The following is a 10377-nucleotide window of genomic DNA, read 5'->3' as shown; positions in this document are numbered from 1 at the left end:
TTACCAAGAACTAACAACAAAAGATGAAATGTATAAGTATATACATATGTACATCACGTCATCCATGTGAACGAAAACTTTGAAATATTATAAATATTTTATCTTATCAGACACACACATTACGTACACCCATACACATATAATTTTGTTACAAAGCATTCCATTCAATTAATTCTTATGTTAACAAACACTTTTTAATCAAAATTCCAGTAGGACATTTTATACACCACCGACAATGTGTGCGTGAGTAGTTCACTAAACATTTTATTTGCAATTGCACAAAATTCCAAATTCCAAAATTTCGGTCAAACGCCTGAAAATTTGTGTATGGTCTAATTATACGAGGGTTGTTTGAAAAGTCTGTGTTGTTCTCGTTCCGGCATATATACCAGGTGTATAAGCTTAAATCCGCTGATTGCTCGTAGATGGCGTTAGTGAGCATATCAAGTTACCATAGAAATGCCATATTTTTTTTGCATGGGTTCGACACCTGTTTACATCAATCACTGTACATCATCAGTGATTTCATACAGCAACACACTTTTTTCCTTGCCTAATCATGTCTAATTTTGTGTCAAAAAAAGAGCATATGCGGGAAGCTCTACTTTTTTGCTTTAATTTGAAGATATCGGCTGCCGAATCGCATCGAATGCTTGTGGAGGTCTATGGTGACAGTGCATTATCGGAAACAACTTGCAGAGACTGGTTTCGTCGGTTCAAAGACGCCCATTTTGACTTGAGTGACAAGAAGCGTGAAAATCGGCCCAGAAAAGTTGAGGACCATGAATTGCAGGCTCTTTTGGATGAGGACGATACCCAATCGCAAAAAATGCTTGCCGAGCAGTTAGGTGTCACTCAACCAGCCATTTCCATGCGTTTACGTGCCATGGGAAAGGTCCAAAAAGTCGGAAAATGGGTACCCCATGAATTGAACGATAGACAGATGGAGCGACGCCAAAACACATGCGAAATCTTGCTGGCTAGGCATAAAAGAAAGTCGTTCCTGCATCTTGTGGTGACTAGCGATGAAAAGTGGATATACTTTGAGAATCCTAAACGAAAAAAATCATGGGTCGATCCCGGCCAACCATCAACTTCTTCATCAAGACCTAATCGCTTTGGACGCAAGACGATGCTGTGCGTTTGGTGGGATCAGCAGGGTGTCGTTTACTATGAGCTGTTGAAACCTGGTGAAACTGTTAATTCTCATCGCTACCACCAACAACTCATCAAATTGCGCCGTGCTTTGCGTGAAAAAAGGCCTCGTTATGAACAAAGACATGAGAAGCTGATTTTCCTCCACGACAACGCCCCATCGCACACGTCAAGAATGGTCCAAAACTACTTGGAGACAATCAATTGGGAGGTGCTACCTCATCCCGCTTATTCACCAGACCTCTTCGGACTATCATCTGTTTTCATCGATGGGTCACGCGCTCGCCGAACAGCACTTCGATTCGTACGAAGACGTCCGGAAATGGCTTGACGAGTGGTTCGCCTCGAAAGATGAAGAATTCTTTTGGCGTGGTATACGCAAATTGCCCGAGAGATGGGAAAAATGTACAGCTAGCGAGGACAAATACTTTGAATAAATTAATTTTTTGCTTTCTATAAAAAAAATGTTTTTTTTTACTAAAAAACAGCGGATTTAAGCTTATACACCTGGTAAACTGTCTTCCACGCATAACGTAAGTTTTATACAGGAGATCTTCATGAACAACTCAACGGATAATGCCCTCAAAAACATTAAGCTCCCTCGCAAGGGCACCCCATAAATTTCAATGATCGCTTGTTATTACAAGGTGAAGTCCAAAATAAACAAGGCTGAGCTAAAATAGAAACGACAGAAGGTTTGTTCTGATAACTTCGAGTTTATTTATTCAAAATTGTTCCCTGTGACCGCGATACACTGTTTAGCGCGATCTAAAGCCTTTTCGAAAGAGTGTTCCAGGTCATTAACCGGAATGTCCTTCAGGATGTCGGTACAAGCCTTTTGGATGGCCTCTACGGACGCAAAACGTTTTCCTTGCATGGCCTATCCCAATAGGTAGAAGTGACAGGGAGCCATATCAGGCGTATACGGTGAGTGATTGATGGTTAAAATGCGATTTCTACATAGTCAAAAAATCAGTCACAAGAGTGGATTGATGAGATGGTGCATTTTCATGCAATAAGCGCCAGCATCCTCCTTCGCGGTATTCAGTGCGAATTCGACTAATGCGATGCAACAAACTCTTCAAAACGCCAAGTTAGAAAATTACATTAACGGTTTGGCCCATTGGCACGAGCTTCTTGTGGACAATTCACTTGGAATCGTAAAAACAAATGAGCATCGACTTGATTTTTGACTTCTCCAAACGCGTCTGGGGCCTTCCATTTCGCACTTTAACGCTTAGTTTCAGGTTCATGTTGGAAATACCATGTTTCATCACCAGTTATAATGTTTCAAAGGAAGTTCTCGTCTTTTCTCGCCTCTTTAGCGAGGTCTTTCGAATGTTGAATTCTGAGCAATTTTTGGTCCTTAGTTAATTTGTGCGGAATGAAACGTGCACAGACCCTTCGTAAGCCCAAATGATCAGTTGAAATGAGATAAATCGATGTTTTAGAAATATTCAACTCCGATCCCATGAATTTTAACGATGATTTCGGCTCATTTTTCATAACTTTACGAACATTTTCGATGGAGTTTTCGGCGATTACTGATTTTGAGCGGCCCGTATGTTCATTGTCATTTACGTCCTCACAACCATCTCTGAAACGTGTAAAACACTCATGAACTCTGGCACGAGATAGACAATCATCGCCATAAACTTTTTTCATCAATTCAAACGCTTCGGTAAACGTTTTACCAATTTCAAAACAAAATTTGATATTAGCTCTTTGTTTGAAACTCATTTTTGTACCGATGACACAAAGATACTGACACTTTAGACGTAATAACTTCGCTTCCACTAAACCGAATGTCACCAAGCTTTCACTGAAAGTCAGCTAGGGATGTAACTTCCAACGCTCATTAAAAAGATGGCGCCATCAAAATTAATTTGGTGACGCCAGTCTTGTTTATTTTGGTCTTCAACTTGTATTGAATAAATTTTACTGATTGGACAGTGTCAGCACGTTCCTCTTGTTTTTTGCATTTTGCAACAGATTCTGCATCGTCGCTTGATGCGTCCATTTGGAAGTTCGATCACAGCGATCTCTATGAACGAATGAAAAGGGGCACTTAAGAAAGCAAGAGATTCCTAAATCCATGGGATTTGCACAAATAGCGACGATAACTGTATGTCTGATAAATGGCTCACTAGACAGGGCTAGTTAAGGCAATTGGCCGGCCGGTTCTAAACTATGGTGCGCCTGTCTGGTCGCCTGGAACTAGAGACACGTAGTGGGTAACGCTCCAGACATGCCAAAAACACTGCTATTCGGACAGCGATGCGTTTCCTGCTAGTGTCCCCTCTTCAGCACAACGAGGTACAGATGCTCCCAGTAAAGGAGCATAATAAACTACTCAGCAAACAGTTTCTGCTTGGATGCTACCGCAGGTTTCACCCTTGCAGACACCTGCTAGAGTCAGAGCCGCCTCCCAGGCACATCAGGAGACACCTCCTCAATCACGCCGACGAGATCCAGGACAAAAGGAACAGACATCTACTTGACCAGACAGTGTTAAGACAGACAATAAATGACATTAATCGGGAGACCATCAACACCTTCTTAAGCTCCCGACTATCGAATGCCGTCATCGGAGTCCAACCACCACCTACAGCAGATGAAGAGCTCCAGCTTCCCCGTGAGACCCACATAACACTGGCACAATTACGTTCTGAATATTGTAGCAGGTTAAACTCCTACTTATCCAGAATCGACCCGGACATACTAAACATATGTCCGGTATGTGAAGGCACCCCGCACGACACTAACCACCTTTCACCAAACCCACTCATCTAACACTCCTCTCCCTCTGGACCCAACCTGTCGAAACAGCATGTTTCCTGGGCCTACCTTTAGATAAGTTAGACGAAGACGACCGGTGATTACCCTGCACTGACAGGGCTTAGTAGTGCTGCTACATCAACAACAGCATAACTGCATGTCTCTTTATTCCCTGAGTTAAGTTGTAGCTCTCCATGTCTTATTCGGAAAAAAACAAAAGGACCATATGGAAAAGTGAACATTGGTTTTATGGTTTTCCAAATATTCTCCATGATGATAAACTTACATTTTCATTCATTTGAATGAATTTCCGGAGTATTTTTCGGGATCCAACGTCTACACACCCTTTTTACCATAAGGTGACCATGCAAAATCTCGTTGCTCTGTTCATACTAATGCCCAAGGATTTGTCAATATCATGGTATGTGGCTTTACGACCTTATTCCATCGCAACTATGCTAAAGAATACGTTAGCAATCCAATGGATTTTGGAGCAACGTTATTTATTATTTTCACCGGCGAGTCGAAATTCAACTTTTTTGCGTCGGATGGCCACAGTTTTGTCTGGAAACTTGGTAGCGGACATGTTATGATTTGGAGTGGGCTCGTTTTGTTTTACTCATAAATTATCTAGAAATATTGAACTCAGAACTCAGATCTGTATTCTATTGAGCAGTTGTAGGCCTACATTGAAAGAGAATTGCGCAAATGGCAGATTAGTGGTGAAAATTCCCTAGAATCAGCCCTTGAAGAGATGATTCGGAGAGATATCAACAAAACTCTAGAAGACTCTATGCAACGACATTTTCAAGCAGTAGGTAGGTAGGTGAAATGGTTGAAGTGCCAGTCTCGCACTCCTCAAGTAGCAGTAAAGCGCTGTTTTGATACCACTATGAGACCTCCAACAGGCAGATATCTATAGTCAACCAGAGCTATTGATATAATGGAGAAGATTTATTGAATTTAGGTAGGCGCACTTCCCAAGGCTGTCGAAAACAGAAGCACCCAGTGCCCTTGAACGTCTAGTTGCCAAAACCGGACATTTACAGAGAAAGTGATCTACAATCTCCCTCTCTGAAAGGCCCCCACAACTTCTGCAATGGTGGTTAAGTGTTAACCCTAGCTTTTTAGCGTGTGTGCCGATCGTCTAGTGACCGGTAAACACAGCTAAGAGTTTGCAAATTGAATGGCGTGGAGTCCAAAGGCCCCAATACAATATACGAAGGACTCAGAACTTCGTATATTGTACTGGGGTCAAAGGGTTTTCGAAATAGCACATGAAGAAGTGGAGCTCCATCTTTTCTGCACTTTCCTGAGAAATCATTTGAGCAGTTCTCCTTTAACAACGGTCAGGAGGACGCCGATGGCCCGGTAGGAGGTCTCTGAGACCAATTCAGTCCCCTTCTTAGCAAGCTCATCAGGAATTTCATTTCCCTCATTGTTCCTATGTCCTGCAACCCAGATCTTTACCTAATGTTACCTGCGCATCCAAGAGATTTGATCTCCTCCTTACAGGAATTTACTAGTTTCGTTCTGCACCATGGCGTTGTCAGAGCATTGATCGTGGCTTGACTATCGGAGAAAATTTTAATATCTCCCTCGCTCCCACGTTCCCTAAGAATTTTGTATGCCTGCAGAATCGCAAAGACTTCTGCTTGAAAAACACTAGCAGTATTCGGCAGTTTAGAGGAGATAGATAAATTGGCTGATTTAGAGAAAACATCTGCTCCGACTGCCGATTCCATTTTGGAACCGTCAGTGAAGACAGACGGTAGCTTCAGTGCAGATTTTCCCCTCGATCCAACCCTGCCTATTTGGAATTATTGCCCCAGCACGATACCTCAAACTTCAGTTTGCGGATAGAGAGCAATACTGTTCGGAGAAATACTGTGTTAACTGCCTGAAAATGCTACCATGTCCTTTGAAAGATTGCCTCCAGAGGTCAACCTCCTTTAACCTGATTGTACTTTGAGCTGCGATAGAAATAACGTAAAAATCGATGGAAAGTAAGTGGAAAAGGACATCCAGGGTAGCACTGGGGCAAGTTTTACATGCTCCCGTGATGGCAATGCATGCAGTCCTTTGCGCCGTTCCCAATTTAGTGATATTATAGCCCTTCCGAGGAACTTCGCACCAAACCAGGCATCCATACGTTAAATTTGGCAAAACCACTGCCTTGTACATCCACAACACGAACTGTGGCTTGAGCCCCGAATTTTTGCCGTACATAGATTTGCAGGCGTACAAAACTATATTGGCCTTCTTAACCCGATTTTCAATGTGTGGGTTCCAATGGAGTTTGGATTCAAGCATCACGCCAAGATACCTAACTTCCGATGAAAGCGAGAGAACGTGGTTGTTTAATTTGGGAAGTCGAAAAGGTAGAGGTTTATATTTTCTGATAAATTGCACCAGCTCCGTTTTGTCAGAGTTGACTCGGCGGCCGCAAGTGGCAGCCCAGCGACTGAATACAGCCAGTGACCGCTCCAAAATCTCAGCCATGACTGAGGGAAACGGATCCGATACCATTAGGACCGAGTCATCGGCGTACGCTACTGCCTTGACCCCATCTTTATTTAGCATTATCAGAACTTCGTCAATAGCAACTAGCTAAAGTAGGGGTGAAAGGACACAACCCTGTGGTGTGGCCAGTAATTAGTGGAAAAGGGATACTGCAGAAAATGTTAATTAATCAATTTTCCATTATTTTCATTACTGTCGCACTTTATGTTTGAGTTGTCAAATTTTTTGTTTTGTAAAAAATTTTATTTTCTGAAAAACTTCGAAATAAATTAAATATTATACAATATTATTTTCGTTTTTCATAATGAAACACTGAATACTTCGCAATAGTTTTTGCCTTTTGAAAATTGACTGAGCCGTTCTCAAGTTATAAAGGATTGAAATCAGAACAAACAAGTGTCCCAGTTCAGTTTTGGTTCACTGTAATATACATATGTACGTTTCCTTAAGGGGTTAGGGGTAGTTAGAATTTTCAAAAAATTTTATTTTGTTTTAGCTTTTTCTTCAAATATAATATCTTAAAAATATTGTGTGAAAATTTAAAGTGAATCCGGCAAATACTTTTCGAGTTATTCAACAATTAAAAAAGTGCACTCGGCCGCTCCGGAGCGTTCGAGAGCAAGAAGCTAGCAGCAGCTGCAAGTAACCGACTTCTCAAGTGAGTATCTAAAAAATTTAGACATTAATTTCAAATGTAAAAGTGATATAAGAAAAACATGCAACGCTTTGAAAAAAAATACACAAAATTATTTCCGGCGATTCAATCTTCATATCCGTTCCATTAAATAAGAAAATTCGCTGACCCGACTAACCCACAATCCACAAAATGACAACTCCGAACAGCTGTTTTCATTGTATTGTTTACATTCGAAAACAAAAAATTGCCGTTTCCGTCACTTCACAATTCCTAGCGTAGATATTGCAAAAATTATTCCAATATCATTGCAATGTCAATTTTAATTTGCATCAGTGACTTAGCCGAAAAGCAAGAATTCAAAGAGATTGATTGTAATAGTAAAGTGCATACACTGCCAAGAAAAGCACTTTGGAGTCGCGTGACATCTCTACGACCGCCTAACCAACCCACATATGCCGATAATGCTCAGAAAGATAGCAAAACACGTATACTGCGCCGCTTATTAATCGAAATTGAGGGCATCAGCGCCTTCTACCTCTTGCGTGAGTTGCAACACTTTACCCAACTTCGTTTGCAGCTAAGCGTGAATCCAGCGTTACGTGGCGTGGATATACTGTGGCTGCAACTGCGCCCCCCAAAAAAAGAAGTGATCGACTACAAATGGTGAGAGTATGTATGTATGCATAGATAATTAAAATAAATGTGTCTCCAAAAAACAGGAATCTTATTTTGGCCCATACACTGTGGGAGCGTATCGAAGTAGAGTACCTAATGTCATGGTTATCCACGCTAGGTGGGGGCTTCTCTGCGCTTGGCGAACAATTTAGTAGATGTGTAAGCTTTACAGAAGTTTGGTATATTACAAATTACTAATGAATACTTTTGACATCATAGGCGGATGTGGCGGGCAAAATATCTCTGCGACAACTGCATATTGGTCTACGACTAGGTGATCCATTCCTGCAAGCACGCTGCAAATTGTATTACAGCATTTCATTAATACAAACTGGCCGATTAAGGCAAGCTAAATACATAATTCGTGAGCAATATAAATTCGCCATGAAACAGAAGGAATTGGATGGACGTTTAGTGAAAATGTGTCAAGGTATTTGGTTACGTCTACAATACGAGTATGGCTTACGCCTAAAGAGCAAGAAAAGTTCTCCAGATATACATGGTGGCTCAAGCGATAAATGATATTGCCATCAGATATTTTTTTACATTATTACACAATGATGATGTTCAACACTGAAAGTTAAGTAAATGAATTTTAAATTCAATAAATGTATTTTTACAAGGCATGCCTATAATTTGGTCGCACGCGTGTATGCTTATTTATATGTGTGTGTGGACGTACAAGGTGATGCAAAATTAATCACCCTACCGGAAGATTCAAGCTCTGTTCATGAGGCAAATAATTTATAAAAATAATTACAAATTAAGGAATTTTGGTATTCGTGTATCAAAAAAATTTGCAAAGCAGGAGAAAGTGAGACAGCAAAATGGCATTTTATTTCGAGGGGAAGTTGGGAGTTTGTATTGGATAAATTTTTATTTGTACAAATTTCCAAGTAAGAAAACAGTTGATCGCAAAGTGAAAATAAACACGAATTCAAATTTGCAATTTGACTCAAAGTTCTAAACTTAAATAAAAATTGTGATTAAAATGTAGAATGTAAGTAAAAATATTTTAGGTAAATTTACAAAGCTGAAGTCATATATTAAATAGGAATCGGCTAATGATATGGCGATACGCACTTCTGCGTCACAGTCTCGCGTTTCCTTTGCTGGAATTTCCGAAATACAAATCGGAAACATTGAAGGTGTATTTTGTGTTTTGTGCTTGTACTTCTTGGTTATTAACTAATTTGGCGTTATATAGCAAGGAAAATATTAAGAGGTTAGGGGTAGCCAAAGGCCCGAAAGAATTATGATTTTCAATAATTTTTTTTGCTAGTCAATTACTTTATTTTACAAAAATAAAAACATAGCATTAATACATGTTTCGACTTGACTTTAGCAAAATTTGAAAAAAAAAAAAATTAATATACATAATTGTAAAAGTTATCGCTGTTTGTGTGGAGCCCGTTTCTCCAGAAATACCTTGCGGTGATCATCACAAGCCCTTGGAGATTCATTTAAAATCAATCGGAGAAGAGAAATTAGTTTTATTAATAGATAATATTGTGCCTGATCGAAGCTTTTTTTCAAAATTAACAATATGGTGGCCTCAGGCAATATTTTTCAGATTTTCGAGAAAAAAACAACAATTAATTGTTAAAAAAAAAATCGAAATTAAAAAAAGAAAATCCTTCGATTAGGCGCGAGTTTTTTATGTTTTCAAAAGCAGTATACATTTTATTGAAATCCACTAAGCGGTTTTTAAGTTAGAGTTCAAAAAACATAGTTTTCAGAAAAACTCATTTAAAATTTTGCTATCGAGCTCCGGAGCGTCCGAGCGCCCTTTGATCGCTGAATAACTCGAAGAGTATTTGTGGGATTCACTTAAAATCTTCACACAAGATATTATACTTCTAAAATATTATACTTTAAGAAAATGCAAAAAAATCAAATATTTTGACTACCCCTAACCACTTAAGAAATCTGATTGCCACTACAAGGCAATTGCTAGTGGAACTTTCTTCATCTGACAGCGATGATGAAATGGACCAAATTATTGTGGGCAAAACAAAATCTTGTGATGCTAAGCTCGTTATTTTGCGTTTTATTTGGTTAATTTTTTTCTTTTCAATTTAATACGAGGTAACTCAACTATAAAATTTTTTTATTTTCAGCTGTTCGTAAAACTTACAAATTCTTACTAGTTTTTTTAGGGGTCCCTCGCAAGGGCAACCAATTAGACTAAACCTACTAGTTTTGCGTTCATCTCCTTTTTTTGATATTATACTCTTTGAGAGCGAATTCTTGGAAATTAAGTTGATGGATAATTTTTAGATGAACATACCTATATTTGGCACTTATGAACAAGAGAGCTGCAGTATACAAATAGACAGGCAATGGAGCGTGTAAGTCCAAATAAAGATTTCCATCATTCACAATATTTTTTTTTTTTTTTTGGAATAAAGTTATTCAAAAACTAATTAGTCTTGCGCCATCTTCTATATCAAATGTTCAATCAAGAAAAAAAAAGAAATAAAAGAAAATAAACTTGCAAAATAAAATTTGTAAAATAAAACTTTTTTTCAAAAAAGCCTTATACAAAAAATAAAACAAATAACACTTCTGGTGGGTGTTTGGTCGAGCTCCTCCTCCTATTTGTGGCG

The 10377-nt window shown here is 39.2% G+C and overlaps 1 protein-coding gene across 1 annotated transcript; it reads left to right on the top strand.

Annotated features, from left to right (window-relative positions):
- The first annotated feature begins 7224 nt into the window (after positions 1-7224).
- On the top strand, positions 7225-8413 carry LOC129237828 (uncharacterized protein F58A4.6). The gene is made up of 3 exons (XM_054872780.1): positions 7225-7756; positions 7813-7927; positions 7988-8413. The coding sequence occupies exons 1-3, from the start codon at positions 7404-7406 to the stop codon at positions 8288-8290; spliced, it is 771 nt and encodes a 256-aa protein (XP_054728755.1). The 5' UTR covers positions 7225-7403; the 3' UTR covers positions 8291-8413.
- The last annotated feature ends 1964 nt before the right edge of the window (positions 8414-10377 follow it).

This window comes from Anastrepha obliqua, chromosome 2 (assembly GCF_027943255.1).
Source record: "Anastrepha obliqua isolate idAnaObli1 chromosome 2, idAnaObli1_1.0, whole genome shotgun sequence".
Classification (NCBI taxonomy): domain Eukaryota; kingdom Metazoa; phylum Arthropoda; class Insecta; order Diptera; family Tephritidae; genus Anastrepha; species Anastrepha obliqua.
This window is presented reverse-complemented; position numbering and strand designations above follow the sequence as displayed.

What these genes read in the sequence shown, in the direction of transcription:
- LOC129237828 (XM_054872780.1), top strand. Translation starts at nt 7,404, where the DNA reads ATGTCAATTTTAATTTGCATCAGTGACTTAGCCGAAAAGCAAGAATTC. An exon ending in GAAGTGATCGACTACAAATG is followed by an intron (nt 7,757 to 7,812) that starts GTGAGAGTATGT and finishes TCCAAAAAACAG; the next exon opens with GAATCTTATTTTGGCCCATA. An exon ending in GCGAACAATTTAGTAGATGT is followed by an intron (nt 7,928 to 7,987) that starts GTAAGCTTTACA and finishes TTGACATCATAG; the next exon opens with GCGGATGTGGCGGGCAAAAT.